The following is a 16,457-nucleotide window of genomic DNA, read 5'->3' as shown; positions in this document are numbered from 1 at the left end:
GAAGCTAACCACCACAATCCTGAAGAATGTTGATCCGGAAGAGCCTGGGCAGATTTACCTGTAGAAGGGGGCTTGAGCATGGGTGGTGGTGGTGGGAGAGCTTGGAAAGGGAAGCCATGGGGCGCAGTCATCCAGGCAGGGGGAGCTGGGGCCTAGACTGAGTCAAGCTGTGTAGGAGGTGGATCTGTGGCTGAGAGATTAAAGCCATGGGCAGCGAGAAATCAGAAGGAGTAGGGAAGTCCCAGGTTTCTGGCTTGGGTTCAGTCTGAGATGTGTTTACTTTGGGGGATCAGTGGTGATGTCTGGGGAGCAGTCTGGCCTCTAAAGCCCAGGGAAGTTTGGAGAAAAGAGTTTGGGAGCCCCTGCCTGGTGCATTTCTGTGACTAGGTGAGATTACCTGAGAATACTGTATGAAATGAGAAAAGAATGCGGGGAGCGGACCCTGGAAACATTTAAGGTGTGGAAAGAAAGTCAAATGCCTTTGAAAGTAAACACGAAACACTGATCTGTAACCTGTCCCCAACACACTCACCCCTACCTTTTCCCTGGGTGGGAAGCAGAAACTTCCTGGGAGCCAGGCCCAACCTACCGGACAGCGCCAGGGGCCCCGTGGGCAGGGGCGGGAGTGTGGCCATTGAGGGTCAGAGGAGAGACACCATAGACTGGGGACTAGAGAGAAAGCATGGGTGTGTCTAGAACACCGAAGACCTGCACCGTAGCACAGCAGTACCTTTGGAAGGTGACAAGACCTCAGCGGGATGGGAGCTGGGACTTGGGGCCCCAGGTTTCCTGCCTTGACAGATTCCTGCACCCATGTGTGGGAGCAGGACCCCAGTCTACTAGAAGCCCCTGTAGGCTGGAGCAGCTAAGATGTCAGCATAAGGGCCCTGCTCTGCCCCCCACCCCTAAGTCTTCAGGATTCTGCATAAGGAAATGACATTTTTATCATCCACATGTGATATATAAGGATTTAAAGATAGGCTTACAGTGGCTGCCTGCAGTCGGGTCTGGAAGGGTCCAAAGGGCCATCTGCACACTGGAGATCTGAAGGATCCAGTCACAAGTCCAAGGCCTGGAGCTCACAGCAGAGTCCAGTGTGAGTCCGTCTCAGGGAGCCAACAGGGCTGTGCTGCAGGCGCCTGCGCTGCTAGCCTGGAGAGGAACAGCCAGTGGCGATGGTGGAGCCTGGAGCTCCTCCAGAGAAGCCAAAAGCAAGACTTCCTTCTTTCCTCCCTTTCTATTCCATGCAAGCTACACGCCTATTGGTGCCATCCACACCCACAACTGCTATACCAACCCACTAGGCCTTTCTTATTCGAGTTGACACCACAGTTAGCCATTACAGAATCCTCCAATTCATGTGTTATTGGTACTTGGAGGTGGGATCTTTGAGAGGTAATTAAGTTTAGATAGGATTGTGTAGATAGGGCCGCCAAGATGGCATTAGTGGCTTTATCAGAAGAGAAAGAAAGGTCAGGCATGGTGGTGTGCACCTGTAATCCCAGCTACTTGGAGGCTGAGGCAGGAGGATCACAATTTTGAGACCAGCCTGGACAATTTAGTGAGATCTCTTTTTTTCTGTCAAAATTTTTTTAAATGGAAAGGGCTGGGGATTGTAGTTAAGTGCTTCCTAACTGCTTGCTCAGTATGTCTCATCAAGGGATGCCTTCTGCCATATTATCAAGAAGCAAGAAAGCCCTCACCAGATACAGGCACCGTGCTCTTGGGCTGCCCTGCCTGCACAACTACAAGAAACAAGTCTCTGTTCTTTTAAATTACTCGGTCTCATATTCTTAGCAGAAAATGAACTAAGGCAGTGTATATTTTGCAAACCTGGGTTCGTAAGCTGGGGTTTGTATCACTACTGTAATGGTCATTGACACATAAGGAAACTGAGGTCTAGAGAAGCTGAATAACTGGGTTAGTGCCATGTAACTACTAAGTTACTAATGTGAGATTTGAAGACAGAGCTTCCTGATTCCATGTGATTCCAGAGCCCTATGTTTGTGGTTGAAAGTCTTCACATACCAAAGGGACCAGCCAGATAAAGTTCAGGAATGAAGTATGTCGGGTCTTCGGATCTTGGTCTCCAACCATCACCGTAGTTTGTTTGCGCCTTTGCGGCTCACTCTTAGCCCCAGTGAGCGGGGTGGGGAGAAGAGGTTGCACATGGGAACCATGGGATGGGAGGACAGCACAGAAGAGAGCTCAGGCTCCGTCGTAAGGGGGCAGTTGCTGCAAAGGTCACAAGAAAATGCTTCCACCTTAAAAACAAAAATCCAAAGTCCAAACTTTTCTGTAAAATCTGACTTGGACACATTTGATTCTTTTACTAGGAATTCAAAGGAGTGTCTAGCAAAATGTGTCTCCACGCCCTTGGCTTGTGTCACTGCTCTATCTCAGAGCCCCATACCCCACCCCAGAAAAAAGGCCTAGAGCCTGAGCCTCGGGCATCTAAAGAAGCCAGGGTTTGAGATGCAGGGGTCTCTGCAGGAGGAACCAGAGCTTCCCTGAGGGCAGGACTGACTCAGCCTATGGAGGAAGGAGCAGAAGAGGATTTGGGAGGAAAGTTAAGCCCGCATCAGTTTTCCCTCCTTCTCCCTTGGGCAGAAGGGGGCAAGGGTTCTCCTCCATCGCATGGGTGTTCTGGGAAGAGGTGGGTGGTGGGGAAAACTTGGAGTTCTTGCTGGTGAGGAGGAAGAGGGCTCTCCCAGCTGAGCTTCTGAAGGCCGCAAGGTGCTGGGGTCTGTGGTCTGGCCTGAACCCATCTCCCCAACACGGGGTGCAAGGGCCTCATCCCGCACCCCCAACAACACCACCCTGCAGAAGCTGCCTGGTTCTGCTCTTCCCCACACCCGACCTAGCCCAGGAGAAGGTTCAGCCCACCCACACACCCCCCTTCAGGGCGGCCATGCTTAGCAACCCAGCCAGTGCCCTGTCTCTGCCCTGGCAAGATGCTCTCTGGAAACCTCAGAATGACTGGGCCCGCAGCCCCGCTTCCTCTCCTGACCGCATCCTGCAGCACACAGCCCGGGCAGGTGCAGGAGGGCACTGCCCAGCGGCCCCTGCAACTGTGACCAGAACCCTCTTGGTGACACAGGCTGGGCAGAGGCGGGTGAGTGAAACACAGACAACCAACTTAGGGGGCCAAGCCTGGGGGCTCACCCCGGTGCCACAGGGGAATAGAACCCCAAAACTGGGGCACACAGTGGGGCTCAGGCCCCGGAGTTACACGAGAAAGGAAGCCCCTCCCCCAGGTCACAATAGCACCCTCTGGCTTCTAGATGTTTACAAGTTCCTTTCTCCCTTCACTCTCCCCAGTAACTTCTTTCATTTTTCCTTTCCCTTCCCTGTTTCTTTCTCTGTCTTCTTCATCTCCTGGCTCCTTGGGTGCCTACAGGATTTCAGGGGCCACAGGCCAGTGTCCTCAGGGGTGGGGTAGATCACTGGCCCCTACTGACACAAGCATGTGGCTCATTCTTTGTGGAACCACCAAAGAGTGACAGCAGTGGGCTCCCTAGTCTAGCTCAGTGGCTTTCTGGGTGCCTTGGAGGAAGAGTCCTGAGGGTGGACGTGATTGTGTGCACTTGTGTGGGGTGGGGAGCGGTGTGGCAGAGTGGCCTGGAGGCTCTCATCTAGCCTGGGACCTTTCCTTGCTTCCTGTGGCCCTGCTGGTGGAGACTTGAATCTCCCCTCCTGGGAGGGCAAAATCTGACCCCTCTCACTGTGAGCCTAAAGCCCCTGCCTACTTCTGTCCCCTCTGGGGGTACCCACCACAAGCCCTCATGCATTCTATGGGTGTTCTCTTGTTTCTAGAGACCCAAAGAGAGTTGGAACTTTAGGGAAGGAGTGAATTGTGTTAAAAACAATGGAAATACAAAGATAAAAGCTAAATTCAGAAGCGGGGAGGCAGAGATTGTCCAGTGGCTGCAGCCAGCCAGCACACCCCCTGGGAAAGCCCACACCTGCTTGGAGTCAGATGTCTCAGGGTGGAGCCACTGTCTTCTCCCTGGCAGTGGTGTGTGTGGTAGAGATGTCCCAGGCTTCTGGGAACAGGCTGAAGCTCAGGCCCAGTGGGGGCTGCAGGCCGAAGACAGGTTCCTGGCAACAGAAAGGGGAGGGAAGGATCTGCCACCAGACAAAGTACAGCACATTTAATTAAATGGTCTAGTTGGCTTCTATTTGTGATTCGTGAGTAGGGCAGGATCCTCTAAAGACTTAGTAAAGGTGCTTAGATGAGCTGAACAGAAGGGTGGGCTCTGTAGCAGAGGAGGAAGGCAGAAAGAGCCAGAAAGCAATCAGGAAGCATCAGGTTACTTGGGTTACTTTCCTGGTAAAGGTTAACTTCCTAATCGCGCTGGCTGATACTGGCCTGCTCAGGGATTCAGCAACCTACCATCTCCCTCTATCTCCTGATTTCTCAAGTCAGGTGAACAATTTAGCTTTGGTTTGATGGCACTGAACTTTAGTATGAGTGGCTCCATTTACGTTGGTTTGTTGGGCCAAGGACAGAAGCTCAGTCCACATTCATTGCCTTCTATAGTTTTTATTTAACATTGTGAATAACGCTTTCCAAAGGCCTGGCTCACTTGGGGCTTTTCATCACTTTATACTTTGTGACGATAAATAGCTCAGGTATGTAATATAAGAGAAAATATGCATTTTGAGGCTAGAAATGTAGCACAGTGGCAGAGCACTTGCCTAGCATATGTATGAGGTCCTGGGTTTGATCCCCAGCACTGCAAAATGTGTGTGTGTGTGTTGTGTGTTTTGGAGTCAGAGAGTCTTGGTTTCTTTATCTGTAAAATGGGTATGCTAGGAGCCTCATAGGACTGCAGCGAGGATAATGAAATCACAGAGATAGAATGCTTTTTAGCATCACTCTTTGCACATAGTAAGCACCCAAGTGGTTTTTAAAAAAAGATATTTTCCCACATTTTTAGTCTTAAAAAACCTTTTTCTTCTTGCTCACATTCTAATCACCAGATTAGATAATAATAATATATCTTATTATAATTTTATTTATGAATATAATAACGCAATTTTGTCTCGATAATTACATCTTTCATGGTCCAAACCTGTTCGTCAGTGACCAAGTTTCACTTCCTGTGGTTTTGTGAGTGGGGGCTTCGAAGGGCAACCTCCTTCCACATGGGGGGCCTGGGCCATGGCATAGCTGAGCTCCTCAGAAACGAACAGTGCTTCACAACTCTGACTTCTTTTTTTTTTTTTTTTTCTTTTGGTACCAGGGATCAAACTCGGGTCCTTGCAGTTGCACAGCAGGCGGCAAAACCACTGAGCTAAATCCCCGGCATCTGACTTCTCTTAAGACACACGGCATGATGAGAAGGGAGTGTGTTCTGAAGGAAGGATGCTTTTAATTGCAGTCAGATGCTGTCTAGTTCAACTGCAGTGGCCCATAAACCTGGCCATGTGTGACCTCCTCCTCATCCTCTCCTCGCTCGAGCTTGGACCCAGCCGGCACTATCCCATTCCTCTGAGACTGGCTCTCGAAGGTCAATGCGCTTTCCCTTGTTTGTCCATAAGCACGTGCACCAAAACGTGCAACTGGGGGCTGATGGTGGATTGGGGCTCAGAGGGAGGCTCTGGCCCTGCCACCCTGCCTTAACCCACCGCCTAGACTTAGTCATTATTAACTTGCCCCTGTATTGCCTTACTTTGCATTTTCCTTTGGTGAAATATATAAATCCCAGACTTAGAGACATATCATTTTTAAATGTGTCTCTAAAAAAGAGTGGATACTTTTCTTACAGGATCATCTCACTGTTATCACAATACCTGGTTTTTGAGTGCTGGGGATTAAACCCAAATCCTTTGCATACTAGGCAAACACTGTACCACTGAGTTATATCTCTAGCCTTAAGAGACCTTCTCTTCCACCTTCTTCTCTTCCTCCTCTTCCTGTCCTCCTGCTTCCTTTTTTTGAGACAGGGCCTCATTCTGGAGTCCAGGCTGGCCTTGAACTCATGATGCTCCTGTCTCACCACCGAGTGCTGCTGGGATGTACCCATGTGCCACCATGCCTAGGCCCCTGGCATATTTTTTAATCATGTCAGTCCCTTGAAGAAATCAGGTCAGTTGTCTCATGAAATATCCTATATTCTGTGTCTTATCTGCTTGTGTTCTCCCTCGTGTCATCATTTCTCATGCCCCTAACCCTTTTATTTCCTGTCACCTGAATTTGGCACAAAATGTTTGCCTAGATTCAAATTTATCATTTTGGGCAAGAATACTCCGTGGATGGTGCCAGACGCTTCATCCTTCCCCTCATGGAGTCAAGTAACAACCGGTTGTTTCTCTGAATAGCGACGCTAGTTGAGCTGTTGGTTCCCCTCACCATCCCACTGTGCCTGCCGGGCGTTACTGGGAAACCCTCTGGGTGCCCTCCTGGGATTTGCACTACCCAAGCTCCCGGTAGCCTCTCTCCTGGTGGTGAGCAGCCAGCCACTGATGATTGTTGCTTGAATCAATTACTTTATTAGAGATTGTAAAGGTGATTTTCTATTTCTTTTAAAATATTTTTTACTGTTAAAAAGCAATAGAATTCAAGCCAGATGTGGTGGTGCACATCTGTAATCCTAGCATTCTAGGAGGCTGGGGCAAGCAGATTGCAAGTTCAAGCACAGCCTGAGCGACTTAGCGAGACCCTGTCTTAAAAAAAGTAATAACAAAAGGGGCTGGGGATTTATCTCAGTACAAAGGCCCTGTGTTCAGTCTCCAGTAAAACACACACACACACACACACACACACATATTAAACTTCATTTAAAATGGTCACCTTTTTACTGACCTATCTTCCAAATTCAGCCCGTGTTATAAGAAAATCCCACCAAGACACCCATATTGATTTATTATTATTATTATTATTGTCTTTGTTTTGGTTTTGGTTGTTCTCTGGGATTGGATCTAGGGCGTTTATCCTGAGATACAACCCCAGCCCTTCTTTAATTTTTTTTTTTTTAATTTTTGGTACCGGGGATCGAACTCAGTACAATTTTTCATTTTGAAACAGGGTCTCACTATGTTGCCCAGGCTGCTCTTGAACTCGAGATCCCCTTGGAGTGCATGGGTTAGAGGTGTGTGCCACCACACCCAGCTTGATTAATTGTGTCATAAAAGTGACTTCCCTGCTAGTGCAGCGTACCGGGGAGCCCTCAGCAGACCTGCTTAGTCCCTCTCCCTCTCCCAACGCGCTCTGAGAGTGCAGACAGGATGTATGTATGGCTCTCTGTGTGGGCTCACAGAGAGACAGGCTCTTAGATGTCAAAAGCATTTAGAAGTGTGCCGATAAATGTATTTTACTTGCCCAAGTGATGTAAGTAAGTTGTTTTCTCCTTGGTCTCCTTTTGATGAGTTTGTTTATGAATTGTCTCTTTTTTTTGGTGGGGAGGGATTGTTTTGCCTCGGTTGTTTAATTTAATTTTTTTTTTTTGGTACTGGGGATCGAACTCTGGACCTTGCGCTTGCAGGCAGGAGGCTGAACCACTGAGCTAAATCCCCAGCCCTTGGTTGTTTAATTTTAAATTAATAAGCATGTGCTTCTAGGCTTTTGGTGGGCATATTTCATAAAATATTCTTTAAAATTTCACAGCAGTGTGTTAGAGAATTCTCTGGAGGGCAGGCCGGACTCTCACTCCAGAGAGACGGTGTCTCTGTCTGTTCACCGTCTGCCACCTCGTCGACACGCTGGCCAATCAGTGCCCCCAATCAGTGATACACAAGTGACCAGTTCACAGCACAGCACTTTTTATGCTTTTTAATTTCAAGAAAAAGACACAGAGAAAGAAAAAACTCAAAGTCTACACAGCACGCAGTTTTATTTCCCTCTTTTACACCCGTAAATCCATAATTTCCATCTTCTTTTTGTTGGGATGGAGACTCAAATAATAAGTTGTTTTGTGGCTTTGGGAATTTACTTCATTTCTTTACCCCTGTGACTCTGCATGCTTTCAAGGCCACGAAACATAGTAACACAAATTAAAGGTTTGTGGCATCAATGAATTTGAGAAGACAAATCCAAAACTATGGTAGGATTCAATTCCATTTAGCAAATGTTTCTATCGTTTATTTTCCTCATGATAATTATTGTACATATAATGCTTAAGTAGGCCAGATAATTTTTTTGTTGTTGTTGGGATCGAACTCAGGACCTTATGCTTGTGAGGCAGGTGTGGTGGCACTGAGCCAAATCCCCGGCAAGGGCCAGATAATTTTAAATACCCCTTATACCCTATGACAGAAGTGGCAAACCTATGACACACATGTCATTTGTTTTCTTCTAAGAAAAAAGATATTAGCATATGAGTTTTTTTCTAAACTAAAACCTCTGTATTCAGTTTAATTGCAGTGTTGTCACTTTGTGAAATAAGTGGGTTTTGGGTTACAGTTTGGGCACTCGCCTCTAGAAGGTTCTCCATCACTGGCCTGTGAGCCAAAGCAGATGAGGATTCTGAGGAAAGAGAAACTTAAACTCGGTCACAGGCAGCGAGAGGCAGAGCCGGCTCTCAAACAGTATCGGCAGCAGAGTTTGTGCCCTTAGCTCCTGCATGTGGTCACTAACAAGCACTTACTTTCATTAGGTACCGAGCTACTTTTCAAAGTGCTTTCAGAGTGCATTTTCACAAGTCCTCAGCAGATTCAGTCTTTTGAAGGGTCACGTGATCACACAGGGCAGGAGATGGGACCCTGAAGGAGGGGGCGGGGAAAGGGGGGTTGTTCAGTTTGAAACACACATTCAAAGCTGCCTGAGCTGACAGGAAAGAGTCACTGCAGCATATTTATAAAAACAAAAACTCCCAGGCAACTTCAACGTCTAATAAAGGAAGGATGGTTTAGTTACACTATGGTCTAGTCACTGAATGAAAACTTCGAGAATGACAGTTATGACTACATCGAGGCATCAAAAGATGTTTAGAATGTTTTGCAAAATAAAGCTGAACACACAGATGACAGCAATGTAAAATGTGATCGCAGTAGAGAAGGGTCAGAAAGAGGAGGCACAAAAGTGAAAATTATTGCAATTTGGGTGGAGGACCTTGAGTTATTTTATTCTTCATATTATGTTTTCTCTCTTTGTGGTTATAATTTTAGAAAAGGAGACCCGGAAAGATTTGGGGCAAGAGTTTATATAAAGAACAAGACTTGATTAAAAAAGAATTTGTCTGGCCAGACGAGTCGGCTACACTGGTCTATGACTTTGTGTCCCAGGATCCCGGATGGGTGCTGCCTGGGGCTCCCTGCTTGCTTTGCATCTGCAGGTTGTTTGGGGCAACAGTGATATGAACAGAGGGAAAAGGGGACTGTGCCCTTCGCAGACAGTCATTTTCAGAGCAGAGTGGGCTAGATGAATCAGCCCTGTCTAGCACATCCACCCAGGGCAAACCACAGCCTCTGCCCAGAGCCGGGCAGCCCCATCTCAAGTCTGCGCTTCAGCTTTGCTGCCTATTGAAGCCAAGCAGCATCTTCCCCAGCTCTGCCTCTCGCCAGCTAGGGCTACCAGGTTCCCGGGGAGCAGTGGGGTCAGCACTGCTTCTCCCTAGTCCTGCCCGGCACCCATGGTGCGCGAACATACTGTCCACCTCCACCGGGAAAGGGTGCTGGTCTGGGAACAGAAGCAACGTGATTTCCATGCAGGGTTAGTGACAGACAGCCGTACCCTGACGCACCCTTAGATTTAATAGTGACTAATGACAAACTGTGAGCCAGGCACCAGCACACCGGTGAGGACTGAGGGGGGGGTTAAGCCTGAAACTAGAAGGCATGAATTTTAAACTCCACTCCCACGTGTGTGACCTTGGCAAATTCTGGACTCTTGGACTTGGTTCCCCTGCCTGCAAAATGGGAGCAAGAACTTTAGGCAAATGATATAAATTTTTCAAGACTTTTTTTTTCAATCTGTAGAACAGGGACAATAATATCAAAATTTTGTGAAAGTAACATCTATAGGGCTGTTGGCTCAGTACCTCTTATGTAGTATGAGCTCAATAAATATTAGTCATTGACTTAACACCTACTTTAGCGGGATGCTGCAGTGAGACATGTATAAGCGGTCTTTAAAATAATACACTAAGATCATAAAATAGTTTTCAAGTTGGGCAGATACCAAATCTTTATTTTTTTTTTGGTACCAGGGATCAAACTCGGGACCTTGTGCCTGCCCTGCAGGTGGTGGCCCCACCAAATCTTCTTTAAAAATGATAACGCCTAGTGTTTGTGAAGCGTGTGGTGAGCGGGTGCTCTGGATGAACTTTAAAGCATGTTGGTATTTTGGCAGCTGAACATACTGTTCACACATTCTACGCAGTTCACCATCGTAATATCACTTCTAGAAATCTGTCGAGAGAAAAGAATCAGAAATGAGCAGTAAGATTTTTGTACAAGGATGTTCATCACTGAATTGTTTATAAATAAAAAAAGCATAAAGTATTAGGGGCTTAAATTTAAAAGATTACATTTATATCATATGCAATGTAACTTTAAAGACATGTTTTAGAATAACACTTAATAATGTGATAAAATACATGTCATTAAGTGAAGAAAACAGGCAACAAAATAATGATTGTAAATACAGTAGCAGGGCTATGGGTGGATGTAGCCCAGTGGTAGAGCCCTTGCCCTGGGTCAGATCCCTAGTGCACACATGAAAAGTGCGCCTATGTACGAATATATAAACAAATAGCTACTGAATGTCAACCATTTGGGAATATAATTGATTCAGTCTTTGATCTCATAGATGAACCCCAATTTATCTGGAGAAAAACATATACATGCGTATTTTTATATATAGAGAAAAATATAGTATCTTCATGGTGAAATAATAGGTGTTTTTTTTATATTTTCCGGTGGTTTCCTTTTTCAAAAAACAAAGAATCTGGGTGTGGTGGTGAGCACCTGTGGTCCCAGCTACTTGGGAGGCTGAAGCAGGAGGATGGCTTGAGCCCAGAGTTTGAAGCCACCTCTGCCCTGGAGCGGAACCCCCATATTAAAACACCAAAAGAAGGAGAGCGGGCATGATTTTAATAATCATGGGGGAGCTCTTGACATTTTTAAGGGGAGGGAGAGGTCAGGGGACCTGGCACTATGTGTAGAGGGTGCCCCAGCAGCAAGCTATCCGAGCCATGTTGGGCTGAGACTGTCCCCAGGCCTCAGTCTCATCAGCAAACACATGAAGCTGATCATTCCTGCTTGCCACAGGTCATGAGAATCCAGGAAATCATGTGCATGTGCTTTTTAAAATACACAATGTGCTACACACTAATATTAGGTTCAGCAGGTGGCTTCCCACCTCTGGCCCTCCGCATCGTCATTCTTAGAATGGACAAAATGAGCTTCCAGTTCTGAAGCCCAGTGACTTAACGTAAGTTCGAATCTCAGAAGGTTCGATTACAAACTCAGTGTGTACTCTCTGATTTTGCAGATAATGGAGGGGAAGAAGGATCTTACATCTCTGCCTTCTTCTCCTCCAGTTACCGAGCATTTCCTGGGCTCCTCGCCACTGGTGCCACTGGCGCCATTTGGGGGTGGGGCTGGGGGAGCTCTAACATGCAAGATGTCCTCACAGTGTCCAGGGTCCTCGCTCAGCCCCTGGATGGACTGGGTGGGTGGACTGAGTCACATCCCCATCACCCAGCCGTGCCAGCCTTCTGAACTCCCCAAATCACTCATCAGCCTGCAGGGGCCCTGGTTCCCACACTGTGCCCTGAGAACAGACCCAGGGGTCGAGGGAAGTGAGGAGAAAGCTCAGAATTAGTCACAAGAAGCGAGACAGCCACAGAGCCCGTGTGCCAGCCTGTGCCCAGAGGCTGACCTTTCGGAACCTCCTGAGGCTCTCCCCAACACCTCTCCAAAGCTATGACATGGGGAGGGGACGCCTTGGCCCCTGAACACCAGCACAGAGCGCAGCACGGCGCGTGGGCTTCTAATCTAAAGCACCCGCTGCTGACAAAGTGCTTTCAAGAACATGAACATTTCCTTTGATCTGTGAGGCAGCCTGAGCAGATACTATCAGCTCCATTGTTCAGATGGAGCCAGGGAGGCTGAAGCTCAGGGGACCGAGGTGGGGGTGGACTTCATCGTGAGGAGCAGGAGCCAGGACCAGGATCTGACTTTAGCACCCGGGCTTTGGCAGCTTTGATTTTTGTCAACTGCCCTTTAAAAATGCTTGTAGAGGGCCGGAGATTTAGCTCAGTGGTTTCACCACCTGGTGCGCAAGCACAAGGACCCGAGAGTTCGATCCCTGGTACCAAAACAAAACAAAACAAAAATCTCAGTAAAAATGCTTGTAGAGGGCCGGGGATTTAGCTCAGTGGTTCCGATGCCTGCCTTGCAAGCGCAAGGACCCGAGTTTGGTTCCTGGTTCCAAAAAAAAAAAATGCTTGTAGAAAAATCTGAAAACACAGAAATGGACTAGGGAAAAAAGATCTCTGATCTTACTCGAACATAATCATTGCTTATATCTATTGTGTTTCCTTCCAGTCTTTCTGTTGTGCCCTTTTATAAAACAGCTGCTCCACCATATGTAAAATGCAGTACCCTCCCTTCTTCTACACAGTTTTCTGCATTCCTTCCTCTGATGACTTGGCCATTCGTTCAGCAGGAGTTAATGATGCCTGTGACACACGGACCCCACTCCCAGGGGTCCTCATGGACTCACAAGACAAAGCACTCATCATTCAAAGGGGGAGATGGTGAACAAAGTAATAAAATACAAGGCCACCATTAGGTGTGCACCCTCACAACTACGATGTTCAAACGTTGAGATGAGAAAGTGAAGGAGCAAAAGATAATTCTATGAAAAGGACTAAGAGACATGTTTTCCCACAGCGAAACTTCTCTCCGTATCTATCCTTCTTTGGCAGGAGGGAAGGGCAGAGATTCTGTAACTACATCAGGAAGGAAGGTGAAAACCCTTAGGTATGGAGAAGCCTCCTTCCTGTCCTGTCCTGTTCCATTAGTAAGTCAGGACAACCTGGCAGGTGTAGCGATAGGAACTTGGTCCCAAGCGCTGAAAGAAACTTTCTCTGGAAGTTGAGGTCTTATCACACACCCAGATAAGGGTCAGCTTCCCTATGCTAGAAGTACTGGGGCCCTCTCCCTTGGGAAACAGGTAACTTCTTGTGTCCAGTAGCAGTAGTGAGAATGGGAAGGGCTGTGACAACCGAGCTCTCCAACATGCAAGGGTCAGAAATACATGCTCCTGGCCCAGGTGACCCAGGCTTGGCTCTCTCAGGGTAGGTTGGCCAGCCGGCATTGATATACTTTTTGTCAGCCTGCTCTAGAAGCAGCTGACAGGTGGGGTCAAGATGGGCTGTGCTGTCCAACCTGCTCCACCCCAACAACCCTGGATGCTGAGAGACTGCACTGGTGTTCTCTGGGCGGCACCCCAGTGCACAATGCTGATCTGCAGGCATTCCCCAGAGCCCACACTTCATGCCCGCCTGTGGGGTTTGGCCAGAACAGTAGCGTCACTGAGTCCCTTCTTCACAACCAAAATGTCTTTAGGCTAAATCCTCTGGGGTCAAAAGTGTAAAGAGAATTTCCGAACCTTCTAGAATCCTCAGAGGAAAAGTCAGTCAGCAAATGCCAATCTCAAACATTTGTACCAGAAGTTCTCCCAAGGAGGAGGAAAAAAGACCCAGAACGCATCTTAGAATCAAAGTGGCACATCACCCCTTTGAAGTGGCACCTGCAGGCAGATGCCCTTACAGGTTTTTTTTCCATTCTGTAACCTTCAAAATGTGAAATGCCCTTAGAAAAGATACGAATAAACAATTTGCTGCCCTCCGGGGGACTGCTGCGCCCACACAGGTGCAGCCATTCACAAACCCCATCATCCTGAAGTCAGCCCCGCTCCCGGGTTGAGTCTGACTGCTCCTGATGTTCCTTTCAATCCCACTGCTCAATGAAAGACGCGCGGTCATCAAACAAGGTCTAGCAAAAGTGTTTATTGAGAAGAGTGAGCTCCCAGGGAAGAAGAATCTGGGGTCCTTGGCCGAATAATGGGGAAGCTGAAGGCCTGGCGAGAGATTTGGGCTCCGTGGAGAAGGGAAGGGCGCAGTTTCTAGGCTAAGTCCTGCAGCTTTGCCATAGAGGGGACATGGGCCACCAGATACAAAACCAGGGCAGTGTCACTTCTGTGGAACCCACCAGAAGGAACAAATTGGGCAGCTCCCTCTGGCTGGTTCCCATGTCTTTGGGGAGCTTTGAAAATCTGAATAGATGGTGATTAATGCCAAAGCCGGGGATTTAGCTCAGTGGTTCCACCGCCTGCCTCGCTTGAGGTCCTGAGTTCAATCCCCGGTACGGGGGTGGGGGGGGGAGTGCAATGCCGAAGCCCACAAGGTCACAAAGAGGACTGTGTACAAAAGGCCTCTGGATTCTCATGTTCTGTAGAAACTTTTGAGAATGAAAGGGCTAGAGGGTCTGATTTGGAGCAGGAATTTCTCAGAGGGCACAGGCGAGCAGGGAGCAAAGAGGGGCAAAGGCGAACAGGGGAGCAGAGAAACCACAGCCGGAGACAGCCGTGGCCTTTGGGAATCTGGGTTGGATGTTCGGGTCCGTCCTATGCTGAATGGGGCAGAGCAGGAAATCCGCTTCCCTGTCCCGGCTCGGAGCCCCTGTGAGGTGTCTGTGCCATCTCAGGAGAGCCCCACGGCCTGAGAGAAACGTGAGTCTCAGCAATGTTTGGGGGGCAGGGGATGCGGGTGGTGTGGGGGTTCAAACAGCTGAGGTTCCAGGGAAGCTGATGGAGCAGCTCTCTAGGCACCGTCAGCCGAGCAGGCCCGTGCGGGATCCCGGTCCCCTTCTCCGGTCGTCGGCTCCGCTGCCGCCCAGGGGGGGCTACCAGGCGGCCGAGGCGGCGTTCAGGGTCTGAGATCGCCCCCAGAACACGGAGTTGTCGTCCCTGGAGAGCGAGGAGGCCGAGCTGACCCTACGCACGGGGCGGCCGGCGCGCCCACAGGCCCGGTGCAGTGCCCGGGCGCGGAAGGAGCGGTCGAGGAGCAGGTAGATGAGCGGGTTCGCGCAGCTGTTGACGAAGGCCAGGCAGGTGGCGACGGTGAGACCCCAGCGCAGCGCCAGCACCAGAGGGCAGGGCAGCGGCAGCGCCCTTAGGCGCGCCAGGTGGAAGACGGCGCGCAGGGCGCTGAGCGGCAGCCAGGAGCCCACGAAGGAGCCCTCGACGGCGAAGATGATGCGCAGCGAGTTCCTCGGGGCCCGGCCCACGTGCGGCGGCCCGCGCAGGCGGCGCGAGATGCGGCAGTAGCAGAAGACGGTGACGGCCAGCGGCAGCACGAAGGTGAGCAGCAGCAGCAGCAGGCTGAGGGCTTGGAAGGTGTCGGACGGCTCCTCGCCGCACTGGGTGCCCGTGGCGCCGGGGACCGGCTGCAGCCCGCGGAAGAGCAGGGAAGGCAGGCCGGCCAGCAGCGCCACGGCCCAGACGCCGCAGCACGCGGCCAGCACGCAGCGCGGGGTGCGCAGCGGCCGCGCCTCGAGCAGCTTCACCACGGCCAGGTAGCGGTCCACGCTGAGGCCGGCCAGGAGGAGCGCGCCCGCGCAGCGCGTGCCCGCCAGCGCGAAGCTGCTCAGTTTGCAGAGCCCCGCGCCGAAGGGCCAGCGGCCGCCCCGCGCCGCCGCTGCCGCCCACAGCGGCAGCGTGAGCACGAAGCCCAGATCGGCGGCCGCCAGGTGCAGCACGAAGGTGTCCACCAGCCTCCGCGGCCCGCGCCGCCCGGCCAGCAGCCACACCACGAAGGCATTGCCCAGCAGCCCCACGGCGAAGGCCGCCAGGTAGAGCGCGGGGACGTAGGCGTAGCTGTAGGGCAGCTCCCACGACGGGCACGGCTCTAGCTCCTCCCCCAGGGCGCCCGAGCCCCAGCCCGAGTAGTCCCAGTCCTGCGTCCCGGGGCCAGGGCTCCCGGGCGCTGTGGAGACCATGGCCGGCCGCGCTGGGGCCTGAGCGGACGCAGACGCGCTGAGCCGGGAGCCCGGCTCTTCACGGCCGGTGCCCAGCACCTCCCTTCCTGCCGGCCCGCCCGGCCCTAGGCGATGGGTGGGCAGGAAGGTGGTGGAGGCGGAGGGCGTGGGCCGGGAGGGGCAGGCTCCTGTGGTGGAGTCAGAGTTGGCGCTGGCCGAGGGGGCAGGGTGAGCAGGGGCGGAGGGGCTTCGTACTGAGTCCTGGCGGGAAAAGTCCCCAGGGCTGGGAGAACTGTCCTGTCCCGCAGCGCCAGCGAGGGCAGCCGCGTAGCTGTTAGTCGTTCAGTTTCTGTTTATGGAATTGGGGTACTTGCCCAGTTATCTGGGGCCTAGTGTCACGTTGCAAGAGCTGCTGGGTCCCTGAGAGCCCTGATCTGTCCTGGGCCCCAGTCCCACCTGCTTCTCATCGCTGCTATTTTCTCTCCCTGAGGAGGCCGGGAGAGGGATGAGGCTGTTTTTCGGGG

The 16,457-nt window shown here is 50.6% G+C and overlaps 1 protein-coding gene and 1 long non-coding RNA gene across 7 annotated transcripts in view; one reads left to right on the top strand and one right to left on the bottom strand.

Annotated features, from left to right (window-relative positions):
- Window positions 1–16,457, top strand: part of LOC147823179 (uncharacterized) — an 88,367-nt gene that overhangs the window by 1,559 nt on the left and 70,351 nt on the right. The gene's annotated exons all lie outside the window — the stretch shown is intronic.
- Window positions 13,366–16,036, bottom strand: Gpr25 (G protein-coupled receptor 25). Its single transcript, XM_004862263.3, has one exon. It carries the CDS (start codon window positions 15,952–15,954, stop codon window positions 14,860–14,862), a length of 1,095 nt encoding a protein of 364 aa, XP_004862320.2. The 5' UTR covers window positions 15,955–16,036; the 3' UTR covers window positions 13,366–14,859.

The sequence above is a fragment of the Heterocephalus glaber genome, unplaced genomic scaffold (assembly GCF_053883595.1).
Source record: "Heterocephalus glaber isolate CG9 unplaced genomic scaffold, H.glaber_assembly_v1.0 deba00001600, whole genome shotgun sequence".
NCBI lineage: Eukaryota > Metazoa > Chordata > Mammalia > Rodentia > Bathyergidae > Heterocephalus > Heterocephalus glaber.
The sequence above is the reverse complement of the archived record's forward strand: the minus strand, read 5'-3'. Positions and strand labels throughout refer to the sequence as shown.